This window comes from Oncorhynchus kisutch, unplaced genomic scaffold, assembly GCF_002021735.2.
Source record: "Oncorhynchus kisutch isolate 150728-3 unplaced genomic scaffold, Okis_V2 Okis07a-Okis12b_hom, whole genome shotgun sequence".
Classification (NCBI taxonomy): Eukaryota; Metazoa; Chordata; class Actinopteri; order Salmoniformes; family Salmonidae; genus Oncorhynchus; species Oncorhynchus kisutch.
Window position 1 is genome coordinate 14899111 of NW_022261984.1, and position 18356 is coordinate 14917466.

At 38.3% G+C, this 18356-nt stretch overlaps 1 protein-coding gene across 1 annotated transcript in view; it reads left to right on the forward strand.

Annotated features, from left to right (window-relative positions):
- Nucleotides 1-8403: 8403 nt before the first annotated feature.
- slit2 (slit homolog 2 (Drosophila)) overlaps nucleotides 8404-18356 on the forward strand; it is a gene marked incomplete in the record, with an annotated part of 126482 nt that continues 116529 nt past the window's right edge. The window contains 6 exon segments of the mRNA XM_031815044.1: nucleotides 8404-8561; nucleotides 9454-9586; nucleotides 13125-13196; nucleotides 15185-15256; nucleotides 15357-15428; nucleotides 17217-17360. Coding sequence (XP_031670904.1) covers nucleotides 8495-8561; nucleotides 9454-9586; nucleotides 13125-13196; nucleotides 15185-15256; nucleotides 15357-15428; nucleotides 17217-17360 — 560 coding nt within the window.

The window sequence follows — 18356 nt, forward strand, 5'->3', positions numbered from 1 at the left end:
CTCTCTCTCTGTCTCTCTCCCCCTCTCTCTCTATCCCCCCTCTCTCTGTCTCTCTCCCCCTCTCCCTGTCTCTCTCTAATCCCTCTATCCCTCTCTCTCTCTACAGAACTCTGAACAACAACAATATAAAGTCGTCTGTCGGTGGCTAGTTTCAACCACATGCCCAAACTGAGAAACCTTGTGAGTGTTGCAAAAACTACTATCACTATTTACACTGGTCTACCTGTAGTTATATTATAGACTAATTAACACTAGTCTACCTGTAGTTATATTATAGACTATTAACACTAGTCTACCTGTAGTTATATTATAGACTATTAACACTAGTCTACCTGTAGTTATATTCTAGACTATTAACACTAGTCTACCTGTAGTTATATTATAGACTATTACACTAGTCTACCTGTAGTTATATTATAGACTATTAACACTAGTCTACCTGTAGTTATATTATAGACTATTAACACTATTAACACTAGTCTACCTGTAGTTATATTATAGACTATTAACACTAGTCTAACCTGTAGTTATATTATAGACTATTAGCACTAGTCTACCTGTAGTTATATTATAGACTATTAACACTAGTCTACCTGTAGTTATATTATAGACTATTAACACTAGTCTACCTGTAGTTATATTATAGACTATTTACACTAGTCTATCTGTAGTTATATTATAGACTATTAACACTATTAACACTAGTCTACCTGTAGTTATATTATAGACTATTAACACTAGTCTACCTGTAGTTATATTATAGACTATTAACACTAGTCTACCTGTAGTTATATTATAGACTATTAACACTAGTCTACCTGTAGTTATATTATAGACTATTTACACTAGTCTATCTGTAGTTATATTATAGACTATTAACACTAGTCTACCTGTAGTTATATTATAGACTATTAACACTAGTCTACCTGTAGTTATATTATAGACTATTAACACTAGTCTACCTGTAGTTATATTATAGACTATTAACACTAGTCTACCTGTAGTTATATTATAGACTATTAACACTAGTCTACCTGTAGTTATATTATAGACTATTAACACTATTAACACTAGTCTACCTGTAGTTATATTATAGACTATTAACACTAGTCTACCTGTAGTTATATTATAGACTATTAACACTAGTCTACCTGTAGTTATATTATAGACTATTAACACTAGTCTACCTGTAGTTATATTATAGACTATTAACACTAGTCTACCTGTAGTTATATTATAGACTATTAACACTAGTCTACCTGTAGTTATATTATAGACTATTAACACTATTAACACTAGTCTACCTGTAGTTATATTATAGACTATTAACACTAGTCTACCTGTAGTTATATTATAGACTATTAACACTAGTCTACCTGTAGTTATATTATAGACTATTAACACTATTAACACTAGTCTACCTGTAGTTATATTATAGACTATTAACACTAGTCGACCTGTAGTTATATTATAGACTATTAGCACTAGTCTACCTGTAGTTATATTATAGACTATTAACACTATTAACACTAGTCTACCTGTAGTTACATTATAGACTATTAACACTAGTCGACCTGTAGTTATATTATAGACTATTAGCACTATTAACACTGGTCTACCTGTAGTTATATTATAGACTATTAACACTAGTCGACCTGTAGTTATATTATAGACTATTAACACTAGTCTACCTGTAGTTATATTATAGACTATTAACACTAGTCTACCTGTAGTTATATTATAGACTATTAACACTATTAACACTAGTCTACCTGTAGTTATATTATAGACTATTAACACTAGTCTACCTGTAGTTATATTATAGACTATTAACACTAGTCTACCTGTAGTTATATTATAGACTATTAGCACTAGTCTACCTGTAGTTATATTATAGACTATTAACACTAGTCTACCTGTAGTTATATTATAGACTATTAACACTAGTCTACCTGTAGTTATATTATAGACTATTAGCACTAGTCGACCTGTAGTTATATTATAGACTATTAACACTAGTCTACCTGTAGTTATATTATAGACTATTAACACTAGTCTACCTGTAGTTATATTATAGACTATTAACACTAGTCTACCTGTAGTTATATTATAGACTATTTACACTAGTCTACCTGTAGTTATATTATAGACTATTAACACTATTACCTCTAGTCTACCTGTAGTTATATTATAGACTATTAACACTATTAGCACTAGTCTACCTGTAGTTATATTATAGACTATTAACACTATTAGCACTAGTCTACCTGTAGTTATATTATAGACTAGTAACACTAGTCTACCTGTAGTTATATTATAGACTATTAACACTAGTCTACCTGTAGTTATATTATAGACTATTAACACTAGTCTACCTGTAGTTATATTATAGACTATTAACACTAGTCTACCTGTAGTTATATTATAGACTATTAGCACTAGTCTACCTGTAGTTATATTATAGACTATTAACACTAGTCTACCTGTAGTTACATTATAGACTATTAACAACTATTACCTCTAGTCTACCTGTAGTTATATTATAGACTATTAACACTATTAACACTAGTCTACCTGTAGTTATATTATAGACTATTAACACTAGTCTACCTGTAGTTATATTATAGACTATTAACACTAGTCTACCTGTAGTTATATTATAGACTATTAACACTAGTCTACCTGTAGTTATATTATAGACTATTAACACTAGTCTACCTGTAGTTATATTATAGACTATTAGCACTAGTCTACCTGTAGTTATATTATAGACTATTAACACTATTAACACTAGTCTACCTGTAGTTATATTATAGACTATTAACACTAGTCTACCTGTAGTTATATTATAGACTATTAACACTAGTCTACATGTAGTTATATTATAGACTATTAAACACTATTAACACTAGTCTACCTGTAGTTATATTATAGACTATTAACACTAGTCTACCTGTAGTTATATTATAGACTATATACACTAGTCGACCTGTATTATATTATAGACTATTACACTAGTCTACCTGTAGTTATATTATAGACTATTAACACTAGTCTACCTGTAGTTATATTATAGACTATTAACACTAGTCTTACCTGTAGTTATATTATAGACTATTAAACCTAGTCTACCTGTAGTTATATTATAGACTATTAACACTAGTCTACCTTAGTTATATTATAGACTATTAACACTAGTCTACCTGTAGTTATATTATAGACATTAACACTAGTCTACCTGTAGTTATATTATAGACTATTAACACTAGTCTACCTGTAGTTATATTATAGACTATTACACTAGTCTACCTGTAGTTATATTATAGACTATTAACACTAGTCTACCTGTAGTTATAGTATAGACTATTAGCACTAGTCTAACCTGTAGTTATATTATAGACTATTAACACTAGTCTACCCTGTAGTTATATTATAGACTATTAGCACTATGAGCACTAGTCTACCTGTAGTTATATTTAGACTATTAACACTAGTCTACCTGTAGTTATATTATAGACTATTACACTCTAGTCTACCTGTAGTTATATTATAGACTATTAACACTAGTCTACCTGTAGTTATATTATAGACTATTAGCACTATTAACACTAGTCTACCTGTAGTTATATTATAGACTATTAACACTAGTCTACCTATAGTTATAGTATAGACTATTACCTCTAGTCTACCTGTGGTTATATTATAGACTATTAAACACTAGTCTACCTGTAGTTATATTATAGACTATTAACACTAGTCTACCTGTAGTTATATTATAGACTATTACACTATAACACTAGTCTACCTGTAGTTATATTATAGACTATTAACACTAGTCTACCTATAGTTATATTAGACTATTTAACACTAGTCTACCTGTATTTATATTATAGACTATTAACACTAGTCTACTGTAGTTATATATAGACTATTACCTCTAGTCTACCTGTAGTTATATTATAGACTATTAACACTAGTCTACCTGTAGTTATATTATAGACTATTAACACTAGTCTACCTGTAGTTATATTATAGGACTATAACACTAGTCTACCTGTAGTTATATTATAGGACTATTTAACACTAGTCTCCTGTAGTATATTATAGACTATTAACACTAGTCTACCTGTAGTTATATGATAGACTAGTAACACTATAACTAGTCGACCTGTAGTTATATTATAGACTATTAACACTAGTCTACCTGTAGTTATATTATAGACTATTAACACTAGTCTACCTGTAGTTATATTATAGACTATTAACACTATTAACACTAGTCTAACCTGTAGTTATATTATAGACTATTACCTCTAGTCTACCTGTAGTTATATTATAGACTATTATCACTATTAACACTGGTCTACCTGTAGTTATATTATAGACTATTACCTCTAGTCTACCTGTAGTTTATATTATAGACTATTATCACTATTACACTGGTCTACCTGTAGTTATATTATAGACTATTATCACTATTAACACTGGTCTACCTGTAGTATATTATAGACTATTAACACTAGTCTACCGGTATTATATTATAGACTATTAACACTAGTCTACCTGTAGTTATATTATAGACTATTAACACTATTAACACTAGTCTACTGTAGTTATATTATAGACTATAGCACTAGTCTACCTGTAGTTATATTATAGACTATTAACACTAGTCTACCTGTAGTTATATTATAGACTATTAACACTAGTCTACCTGTAGTTATATTAGAGACTATTAACACTATTAACACTAGCTACCTGTAGTTATATTAGAGACTATTAACACTAGTCTACCTGTAGTTATATTATAGACTATTAACACTAGCTACCTGTAGTTATTTTAGAGACTATTAACACTAGTCTACCTGTAGTTTATATTATAGACTATAACACTAGTCTACCTGTAGTTATATTATAGACTATTAACACTAGTCTACCTGTAGTTATATTATAGACTATTAACACTAGTCTACCTGTAGTTATATTATAGACTATTAGCACTAGTCTACCTGTAGTTATATTATAGAACTATTAACACTAGTCTACCTGTAGTTATATTATAGACTATTAGCACTAGTCTACCTGTAGTTATATTATAGACTATTAACACTAGTCTACCTGTAGTTATATTATAGACTATTAACACTAGTCTACCTGCTTAGTTATATTATAGACTATTAACACTAGTCTACCTGTAGTTATATTATAGACTATTAACACTATGAACACTAGTCTACCTGTAGTTATATTATAGACTATTAACACTATTAACACTAGTCTACCTATAGTTATATTATAGACTATTAACACTATTTACACTGGTCTACCTGTAGTTATATTATAGACTATTAACACTAGTCTACCTGTAGTTATATTATAGACTATTAACACTAGTCTACCTGTAGTTATATTATAGACTATTAACACTATTAACACTAGTCTACCTGTAGTTATATTATAGACTATTAACACTAGTCTACCTGTAGTTATATTATAGACTATTAACACTATTCTACCTGTAGTTATATTATAGACTATTAGCACGAGTCTACCTGTAGTTATATTATAGACTATTAACACTAGTCTACCTGTAGTTATATTATAGACTATTAACACTAGTCTACCTGTAGTTATATTATAGACTATTAACACTAGTCTACCTGTAGTTATATTATAGACTATTAACACTAGTCTACCTGTAGTTATATTATAGACTATTAACACTAGTCTACCTGTAGTTATATTATAGACTATTAACACTAGTCTACCTGTAGTTATATTATAGACTATTAACACTAGTCTACCTGTAGTTATATTATAGACTATAACACTAGTCTACTGTAGTTATATTATAGACTATTAGCACTAGTCTACCTGTAGTTATATTATAGACTATTAACACTATTACCTCTAGTCTACCTGTAGTTATATTATAGACTATTAACACTAGTCTACCTGTAGTTATAATATAGACTATTAACACTAGTCTACCTGTAGTTATATTATAGACTATTAACACTAGTCTACCTGTAGTTATATTATAGACTATTAACACTATTAACACTAGTCTACCTGTAGTTATATTATAGACTATTAACACTAGTCTACCTGTAGTTATATTATAGACTATTAACACTAGTCTACCTGTAGTTATATTATAGACTATTAACACTATTAACACTAGTCTACCTGTAGTTATATTATAGACTATTAACACTATTAACACTAGTCTACCTGTAGTTATATTATAGACTATTAGCACTAGTCTACCTGTAGTTATATTATAGACTATTACCACTAGTCTACCTGTAGTTATATTATAGACTATTAACACTAGTCTACCTGTAGTTATATTATAGACTATTAGCACTAGTCTACCTGTAGTTATATTATAGACTATTAACACTAGTCTACCTGTAGTTATATTATAGACTATTAACACTAGTCTACCTGTAGTTATATTATAGACTATTAACACTAGTCTACCTGTAGTTATATTATAGACTATTAGCACTAGTCTACCTGTAGTTATATTATAGACTATTAACACTAGTCTACCTGTAGTTATATTATAGACTATTAACACTAGTCTACCTGTAGTTATATTATAGACTATTAACACTAGTCTACCTGTAGTTATATTATAGACTATTAACACTAGTCTACCTGTAGTTATATTATAGACTATTAGCACTAGTCTACCTGTAGTTATATTATAGACTATTAACACTAGTCTACCTGTAGTTATATTATAGACTATTAACACTAGTCTACCTGTAGTTATATTATAGACTATTAACACTATTAACACTAGTCTACCTGTAGTTATATTATAGACTATTAGCACTAGTCTACCTGTAGTTTATATTATAGACTATTACCACTAGTCTACCTGTAGTTATATTATAGACTATTAACACTAGTCTACCTGTAGTTATATAGACTATTAGCACTAGTCTACCTGTAGTTATATTATAGACTATTAACACTAGTCTACCTGTAGTTATATTATAGACTATTAACACTAGTCTACCTGTAGTTATATTATAGACTATTAACACTAGTCTACCTGTAGTTATATTATAGACTATTAGCACTAGTCTACCTGTAGTTATATTATAGACTATTAACACTAGTCTACCTGTAGTTATATTATAGACTATTAGCACTAGTCTACCTGACCTGTAGTTATATTATAGACTATTAGCACTAGTCTACCTGTAGTTATATTATAGACTATTAACACTAGTCTACCTGTAGTTATATTATAGACTATTACACTAGTCTACCTGTAGTTATATTATAGACTATTACACTAGTCTACCTGTAGTTATATTATAGACTATTACACTAGTCTACCTGTAGTTATATTATAGACTATTAACACTAGTCTACCTGTAGTTATATTATAGACTATTAACACTAGTCTACCTGTAGTTATATTATAGACTATTAACACTAGTCTACCTGTAGTTATATTATAGACCATTAGCACTAGTCTACCTGTAGTTATATTATAGACTATTAACACTAGTCGACCTGTAGTTATATTATAGACTATTAACACTAGTCTACCTGTAGTTATATTATAGACTATTAACACTAGTCTACCTGTAGTTATATTATAGACTATTAACACTAGTCTACCTGTAGTTATATTATAGACTATTAACACTAGTCTACCTGTAGTTATATTATAGACTATTAACACTAGTCTACCTGTAGTTATATTATAGACTATTACCTCTAGTCTACCTGTAGTTATATTATAGACTATTAGCACTAGTCTACCTGTAGTTATATTATAGACTATTAACACTATTAACACTAGTCTACCTGTAGTTATATTATAGACTGTTAACACTAGTCTACCTGTAGTTATATTATAGACTATTAACACTATTAACACTAGTCTACCTGTAGTTATATTATAGACTATTAACACTATTTACACTGGTCTACCTGTAGTTATATTATAGACTAGTAACACTAGTCTACCTGTAGTTATATTATAGACTATTAACACTAGTCTACCTGTAGTTATATTATAGACTATTAACACTAGTCTACCTGTAGTTATATTATAGACTATTAACACTAGTCTACCTGTAGTTATATTATAGACTATTAACACTAGTCTACCTGTAGTTATATTATAGACTATTAACACTAGTCTACCTGTAGTTATATTATAGACTATTAACACTATTAACACTAGTCTACCTGTAGTTATATTATAGACTATTAACACTAGTCTACCTGTAGTTATATTATAGACTATTAACACTAGTCTACCTGTAGTTATATTCTAGACTCTCCAGTCATCTCCACTACAACATCCTGCTGTGTGACTGTGTGTGTTAACGTGTCTCTCCTCTCTCTCTCTCTCCTCTCCAGTCGTCTCCACTCCAACAACCTGTTCTGCGACTGTCACGTGGCCTGGTTGTCAGAGTGGTTGAGGCAGCGTCCCCGTCTGGGTCTCTACACACAGTGCATGTCCCCTCCTACCATGAGGGGACACAACGTGGCTGAGGTCCAGAAGAAAGAGTTCGTATGCACAGGTAGTGTGTGTGTGTGTCTGTGTTTAACTGTTCTTGGACCAGATGTCCCCACTAGAATAATAAACTAACAAACATTTGACCACCTGGGGACATTTTGTTGGTTCCCACAAGGTCAAATGCTGTTTCTAGGAGCTAGAGTTAGTAGCTAGGGTTAGGAGCTAGGGTTAGGAGCTAGGGTTAGGAGCTAGGGTTAGGAGCTAGAGTTAAGTTTAGGGTTAGGAGCTAGGGTTAGGTTTAGGGTTAGGAGCTAGGGTTAGGTTTAGGGTTAGGAGCTAGGGTTAGGTTTAGGGTTAGGAGCTAGGGTTAGGGTTAGGGTTAGCAGTTAGGAGCTAGGGTTAAGTTTAGGGTTAGGAGCTAGGGTTAAGTTTAGGGTTAGGAGCTAGGGTTAGGTTTAGGGTTAGGAGCTAGGGTTAGGAGCTAGGGTTAGGTTTAGGTTTAGTGTTAGGAGCTAGGGTTAGGAGCTAGGGTTAGGTTTAGGGTTAGGAGCTAGGGTAAGGAGCTAGGGTTAGGGCTAGGGTTAGGTTTAGGGTTAGGAGCTAGGGTAAGGAGCTAGGGTTAGGAGCTAGGGTTAGGTTTAGGTTTACTGTTAGGAGCTAGGGTTAGGAGCTAGGGTTAGGTTTAGGGTTAGGAGCTAGGGTAAGGAGCTAGGGTTAGGGCTAGGGTTAGGTTTAGGGTTAGGAGCTAGGGTAAGGAGCTAGGGTTAGGGCTAGGGTTAGGGTCAGGAGGGTTAGGGTTAGCGGTACAATACTGTGTCTCCATGTCTTCATCTCTCTTCATAATGTTTCTCTTTGTTTCTCTCTATGTGTGTGTGTGTGTGTGTGTGTGTGTGTGTGTGTGTGTGTGTGTGTGTGTGTGTGTGTGTGTGTGTGTGTGTGTGTGTGTGTGTGTTTAGGCCACCAGTCCTCCCTCTCCTGCAGTGTTCTCCAGTGTCCGGACTCCTGTACCTGCAGTAACAACATAGTGGACTGTAGAGGAAAGAGCCTTACTGAGATACCTGACAACCTGCCTGAGACCATCACAGAGATGTAAGACACACACACACACCTGACAACCTGCCTGAGACCATCACAGAGATGTAAGACACACACACACACCTGACAACCTGCCTGAGACCATCACAGAGATGTAAGACACACACACACACACCTGACAACCTGCCTGAGACCATCACAGAGATGTAAGACACACACACACACCTGACAACCTGCCTGAGACCATCACAGAGATGTAAGACACACACACACACCTGACAACCTGCCTGAGACCATCACAGAGATGTAAGACACACACACACCTGGCAACCTGCCTGAGACCATCACAGAGATGTAAGACACACACACACACCTGGCAACCTGCCTGAGACCATCACAGAGATGTAAGACACACACACACCTGGCAACCTGCCTGAGACCATCACAGAGATGTAAGACACACACACACACACACCTAGCAACCAACCTACACCCACACACACACACACACACACATAGCAACCGACCTATACACACACACACACCTAGCAACTGACCTATACACACACACACCTAGCAACTGACCTTTACACACACACACACACCTAGCAACCAACCTACACACACACACCTAGCAACCGACCTACACACACACCTAGCAACTGACCTTTACACACACACACACCTAGCAACCAACCTACACACACACACACACACCTAGCAACCGACCTACACACACACCTAGCAACTGACCTTTACACACACACACACCTAGCAACCAACCTACACACACGCACACACCTAGCAACCAACCTACACACGCACACACACCTAGCAACTGACCTACACACACACACCTAGCAACTGACCTATACACACACACACACACACACCTAGCAACCAACCTACACACACACACCTAGCAACCGACCTACACACACCTAGCAACTGACCTTTACACACACACACACCTAGCAACCAACCTACACACGCACACACACCTAGCAACTGACCTACACACACACACCTAGCAACTGACCTATACACACACACACACACACACCTAGCAACCAACCTACACACACACACCTAGCAACCGACCTACACACACCTAGCAACTGACCTTTACACACACACACACCTAGCAACCAACCTACACACACACACACACCTAGCAACCAACCTACACACGCACACACACCTAGCAACTGACCTATACACACACACACACACACACACCTAGCAACCAACCTACACACACACACACACCTAGCAACCGACCTACACACACACCTAGCAACTGACCTTTACACACACACACACACCTAGCAACCAACCTACACACACACACACACACACCTAGCAACCGACCTACACACACACCTAGCAACTGACCTTTACACACACACACACCTAGCAACCAACCTACACACACACACACACCTAGCAACCGACCTACACACACACCTAGCAACTGACCTTTACACACACACACCTAGCAACTGACCTATACACACACACACACACACACCTAGCAACCAACCTACACACACACACCTAGCAACCGACCTACACACACCTAGCAACTGACCTTTACACACACACACACCTAGCAACCAACCTACACACACACACACACCTAGCAACCAACCTACACACGCACACACACCTAGCAACTGACCTATACACACACACACACACACACACCTAGCAACCAACCTACACACACACACACACCTAGCAACCGACCTACACACACACCTAGCAACTGACCTTTACACACACACACACACCTAGCAACCAACCTACACACACACACACACACACCTAGCAACCGACCTACACACACACCTAGCAACTGACCTTTACACACACACACACCTAGCAACCAACCTACACACACACACACACCTAGCAACCGACCTACACACACACCTAGCAACTGACCTTTACACACACACACACCTAGCAACCAACCTACACACACACACCTAGCAACCAACCTACACACGCACACACACCTAGCAACTGACCTACACACACACACCTAGCAACTGACCTATACACACACACACACACACCTAGCAACCAACCTACACACACACACACCTAGCAACCGACCTACACACACACCTAGCAACTGACCTTTACACACACACACACCTAGCAACCAACCTACACACACACGCACACACCTAGCAACCAACCTACACACGCACACACACCTAGCAACTGACCTACACACACACCTAGCAACTGACCTATACACACACACACACACACACACCTAGAAACCAACCTACACACACACACACACCTAGCAACCGACCTACACACACACCTAGCAACTGTCCTTTACACACACACACACCTAGCAACCAACCTACACACACACACACACCTAGCAACTGACCTACACACACACACCTAGCAACCTACCTATAAACATACACACATAAACATACACACACGCTCAGTCTGGCTGTAAAACCACAGACACACATCAACACAGACACATACACACACACGCTCAGTCTGGCTGTAAAACCACAGACACACATCAACACAGACACACATCAACACACATCAACACAGACACACATCAACACAGACACATACACACACACGCTCAGTCTGGCTGTAAAACCACAGACACACATCAACACAGACACATACACACACACACTCTCAGTCTGGCTGTAAAACCACAGCCACACATCAACACAGACACATACACACACACTCTCAGTCTGGCTGTAAAACCACAGCCACACATCAACACAGACACATACACACACACGCTCAGTCTGGCTGTAAAACCACAGCTGTGTGAAATGAGACTTTTGTTACATTAGAGCCTTATTCTAAATGGATTCAATTCATTTTAATCCTCAATCTCAAAACCCCTTACTGAGGGTCATCATGGGGTATTGTGATGGGTATTGTGGTGTGTTCCTAATGTTTAGTACAGTCAGTATAACTCAGTAGTTGTTCCTAATGTTTAGTAAAGTCAGTGTAACTCAGTACTAGGAAGGTGTTCCTAATGTTTAGTAAAGTCAGTGTAACTCAGTATTAGGAAGGTGTTCCTAATGTTTAGTAAAGTCAGTGTAACTCAGTACTAGGAAGGTGTTCCTAATGTTTAGTAAAGTCAGTGTAACTCAGTATTAGGAAGGTGTTCCTAATGTTTAGTAAAGTCAGTGTAACTCAGTATTAGGAAGGTGTTCCTAATGTTTAGTAAAGTCAGTGTAACTCAGTATTAGGAAGGTGTTCCTAATGTTTAGTAAAGTCAGTGTAACTCAGTATTAGGAAGGTGTTCCTAATGTTTAGTAAAGTCAGTGTAACTCAGTATTAGGAAGGTGTTCCTAATGTTTAGTAAAGTCAGTGTAACTCAGTATTAGGAAGGTGTTCCTAATGTTTAGTAAAGTCAGTGTAACTCAGTATTAGGAAGGTGTTCCTAATGTTTAGTAAAGTCAGTGTAACTCAGTATTAGGAAGGTGTTCCTAATGTTTAGTAAAGTCAGTGTAACTCAGTATTAGGAAGGTGTTCCTAATGTTTAGTAAAGTCAGTGTATCTGTTGTGTTTTTTGTTCTAGTCGGTTGGAACAGAATTCTATCAAGGCTATTCCTGCTGGAGCCTTCTCTCCTTACAAGAAGCTACGCAGAATGTAAGGAGCTGTTTCAAACAATAACAGACTGTACATATTCACCTCTTCTGTCTACTGGGCTATAACATCTGGGTCTGTCTCTGTCTACTGGGCTATAACATCTGGGTCTGTCTCTGTCTCTCTGGGCTATAACATCTGGGTCTGTCTCTGTCTACTGGGCTATAACATCTGGGTCTGTCTCTGTCTACTGGGCTATAACATCTGGGTCTGTCTCTGTCTCTCTGGGCTATAACATCTGGGTCTGTCTCTGTCTACTGGGCTATAACATCTGGGTCTGTCTCTGTCTCTCTGGGCTATAACATCTGGGTCTGTCTCTGTCTACTGGGCTATAACATCTGGGTCTGTCTCTGTCTACTGGGCTATAACATCTGGGTCTGTATACTGGGCTATAACATCTGGGTCTGTCTACTGGGCTATAACATCTGGGTCTGTCTCTGTCTACTGGGCTATAACATCTGGGTCTGTCTACTGGGCTATAACATCTGGGTCTGTCTCTGTCTACTGGGCTATAACATCTGGGTCTGTCTACTGGGCTATAACATCTGGGTATGTCTCTGTCTACTGGGCTATAACATCTGGGTCTGTCTACTGGGCTATAACATCTGGGTCTGTCTACTGGGCTATAACATCTGGGTCTGTCTCTGTCTACTGGGCTATAACATCAGGGTCTGTCTCTGTCTACTGGGCTATAACATCTGGGTCTGTCTACTGGGCTATAACATCTGGGTCTGTCTACTGGGCTATAACATCTGGGTCTGTCTACTGGGCTATAACATCTGGGTCTGTCTCTGTCTACTGGGCTATAACATCTGGGTCTGTCTCTGTCTCTCTGGGCTATAACATCTGGGTCTGTCTCTGTCTCTCTGGGCTATAACATCTGGGTCTGTCTCTGTCTCTCTGGGCTATAACATCTGGGTCTGTCTCTGTCTCTCTGGGCTATAACATCTGGGTCTGTCTCTGTCTACTGGGCTATAACATCTGGGTCTGTCTCTGTCTACTGGGCTATAACATCTGGGTCTGTCTACTGGGCTATAACATCTGGGTCTGTCTCTGTCTCTCTGGGTCTGTCTCTGTCTCTCTGGGTCTGTCTCTATCTCCCTGGGTCTGTCTGTCTCTTTGGGTCTGTCTGTCTCTGTCTCTCTGGGTCTGTCTCTGTCTACTGGGCTATAACATCTGGGTCTGTCTCTGTCTCTCTGGGTCTGTCTGTCTCTCTGGGTCTGTCTGTCTCTGTCTCTCTGGGTCTGCCTGTCTCTATCTCTCTGGGTCTGTCTGTCTCTCTGGGTCTGCCTGTCTCTGTCTCTGGGTCTGTCTGTCTCTGTCTCACTGGGTCTGTCTCTGTCTCTCTGGGTCTGCCTGTCTCTATCTCTCTGGGTCTGTCCCTCTGGGTCTGCCTGTCTCTGTCTCTCTGGGTCTGTCTGTCTCTGTCTCACTGGGTCTGCCTGTCTCTGTCTCTCTGGGTCTGTCTGTCTCTATCTCCCTGGGTCTGTCTGGGTCTGTCTGTCTCTGGGTGTGTCTGTCTCTGTCTCTCTGGGTCTGTCTGTCTCTGGGTCTGTCTGTCTCTGTCTCTCTGGGTCTGTCTGTCTCTGTCTCTCTGGGTCTGTCTGTCTCTATCTCTCTGGGTCTGTCTATCTGTCTCTGTCTCTCTCTGTCTGTCTATCTGTCTCTGTCTGTCTCTCTGGGTCTGTCTATCTGGGTCTGTCTCTCTGGGTCTGTCTCTCTGGGTCTGTCTCTCTGTCTCTGTCTCTCTCTGTCTGTCTATCTGTCTCTGTCTGTCTCTCTCAATATTTAAATTTAAATTTAAGGGCTTTATTCATATGTTAACATTGCCAAAGCAAGTGAAATAGATAATGAACTGTAAATGAACTCACAGACGTTCCTGAGGAATAGACCTCCTCTCTCTCTCTCTCTCTGTCTCTCTCTCTCTCTGTCTCCCCCTCTCTCTCTCTCTCTCTCTCTCTCTCTCTCTCTCTCTCTCTCTCTCTCTCCAGAGATCTCAGTAATAACCAGATATCCGAACTGGCACCAGATGCTTTCCAAGGCCTGAGATCTCTCAACTCTCTGTGAGTATTCTACCCTCTAGCTACAACACACACACACACACACACACACACACACCTTAAGATCCCCTCTATTGACGTTAGAGTGTGTTGTGTTGTCCAGGGTGCTCTACGGGAATAAGATCACGGAAATCTCCAAAGGATTGTTGGAGGGACTGTTTTCTCTTCAGCTACTGTGAGTACCACACACCTGAAATAACACACTATGTGTTTATAACCTAGCGTATCAGCTGGAAAACAAACTGGGCCTGAGTGGAGTTCCACACACCTGAAATAACACACTCAGACTGTTGAATGCTAATAAGTTAGCGTGTTTCTATGTGTTTCAGGCTGCTGAATGCTAAAGAGTTAGCGTGTTTCTATGTGTTTCAGGCTGTTGAATGCTAATAAGTTAGCGTGTTTCTATGTGTTTCAGGCTGTTGAATGCTAATAAGTTAGCGTGTTTCTATGTGTTTCAGGCTGTTGAATGCTAATACGATATCATGTTTCAGGATGTTGAATGCTAATAAGTTAGCGTGTTTCTATGTGTTTCAGGCTGTTGAATGCTAAAGAGTTAGCGTGTTTCTATGTGTTTCAGGCTGTTGAATGCTAAAGAGTTAGCGTGTTTCTATGTGTTTCAGGATGTTGAATGCTAATAAGATAGCATGTTTCAGGATGTTGAATGCTAATAAGATAGAAACAGGCTATGTGTTTCATGCTGTTGAATGCTAATAAGATATCATGTTTCAGGCTGTTGAATGCTAAAAAGATAGCATGTTTCAGGCTGTTGAATGCTAATAAGATAGTGTGTTTCTCTGTGTTTCAAGATGTTGAATGCTAAAAAGTTAGCGTGTTTCTATGTGTTTCAGGCTGTTGAATGCTAATAAGATAGCGTGTCTCTATGTGTTTCAGGCTGTTGAATGCTAATAAGATAGCGTGTCTCTATGTGTTCAGGCTGTTGAATGCTAATAAGATAGCGTGTCTCTATGTGTTTCAGGCTGTTGAATGCTAATAAGATAGCATGTCTCTATGTGTTTCAGGCTGTTGAATGCTAATAAGATAGCATGTTTAAGGATGTTGAATGCTAATAAGATAGAAACACGCTATGTGTTTCAGGCTGTTGAATGCTAATAAGATAGTGTGTTTCTCTGTGTTTCAAGATGTTGTTAGAAATTAGATATGTAGACGGGCGAGTCGGTCAAGGATCGATTCAGACAAGGTGGTAAATTGTATGACAAGCTACAGTTTATTCAGAGTGAAGATATCTAGAACAGCGTAATTACGGCTCTCCCGCTGGTTCGTACGGAACTGCAGACGAAGAAGAGGCCGTTACAATCAGTACACCACTTATATATAGAACAGAAAGTAGGTTGATTCTGTAAGATCGGATCTTTGGATTGGTTCAGCTGGGGTGTAGTCTGTAGTCTTCCGCCATTGGCTCAGTTGTCTGTCCGTCATCGTAGAATCCTCTTCGGGCATACAATGTTCAGCTACAACGGAGATTATGTGTGTGCGCGCTGGTTTTGGCAATTAGTGTAATGCGGGAGCTATCCTGTAGGGGACCCCACAGGCTCTACTTTGAGTTGTAGCCCTTTATTAACAATAGTTTGGTCACCTGCATAAGAAATAATAGTATTTCTCTACAAAGTTGAATGCTAAAAAGTTAGCGTGTTTCTATGTGTTTCAGGCTGTTGAATGCTAAAGAGTTAGCGTGTTTCTATGTGTTTCAGGCTGTTGAATGCTAAAGAGTTAGCGTGTTTCTATATGTTTCAGGCTGTTGAATGCTAATAAGATAGCGTGTTCCTATGTGTTTCAGGCTGTTGAATGCTAATAAGATAGCGTGTTTCTATGTTTCAGGCTGTTGAATGCTAATAAGATAGCGTGTTCCTATGTGTTTCAGGCTGTTGAATGCTAATAAGATAGCGTGTTTCTATGATTCAGGCTGTTGAATGCTAATAAGATAGCGTGTTTCTATATGTTTCAGGCTGTTGAATGCTAATAAGATAGCGTGCCTGCGTGTCGATGCGTTCCAAGACCTCCACAACCTCAACTTGCTCTCTCTATACGACAACAAACTACAGACCATCGCTAAGGGAACGTTTGCTTCACTACGAGCCATACAGACCCTGTACGTACACACACACACACACACACACACACCACACACACACACACACACACACACTTAATATCAATATTCATGTCATTTCTAAATGGTTTGTTATGGATGCCTTCTCAGTCATCTCATAAGAGGAACGACTGAGTCACTGGGATACTTAGGGAAGACGTGGTCTGAGACTAAAGACTGAGTCACTGGTATACTTAGGGAAGACGTGGTCTGAAACTAAAGACTGAGTCACTGGGATACTTAGGGAAGACGTGGTCTGAGTCACTGGGATACTTAGGGAAGACGTGGTCTGAGTCACTGGGATACTTAGGGAAGACGTGGTCTGAGTCACTGGGATTAGGGAAGACGTGGTCTGAGACTAAAGACTGAGTCACTGGTATACTTAAGGAAGACGTGGTCTGAAACTAAAGACTGAGTCACTGGGATACTTAGGGAAGACGTGGTCTGAGACTAAAGACTGAGTCACTGGGATACTTAGGGAAGATGTGGTCTGAGACTGAAGACTGAGTCACTGGGATACTTAGGGAAGAAGTGGTCTGAGACTAAAGACTGAGTCACTGGGATACTTAGGGAAGACGTGGTCTGTGACTAAAGACTGAGTCACTGGGATACTTAGGGAAGACGTGGTCTGAAACTAAAGACTGAGTCACTGGGATACTTAGGGAAGACGTGGTCTGAAACTAAAGACTGAGTCACTGGGATACTTAGGGAAGACGTGGTCTGAAACTAAAGACTGAGTCACTGGGATACTTAGGGAAGACGTGGTCTGAAACTAAAGACTGAGTCACTGGGATACTTAGGGAAGACGTGGTCTGAAACTAAAAACTGAGTCACTGGGATACTTAGGGAAGACGTGGTCTGAAACTAAAGACTGAGTCACTGGGATACTTAGGGAAGACGTGGTCTGAAACTAAAGACTGAGTCACTGGGATACTTAGGGAAGACGTGGTCTGAAACTAAAGACTGAGTCACTGGGATACTTAGGGAAGACGTGGT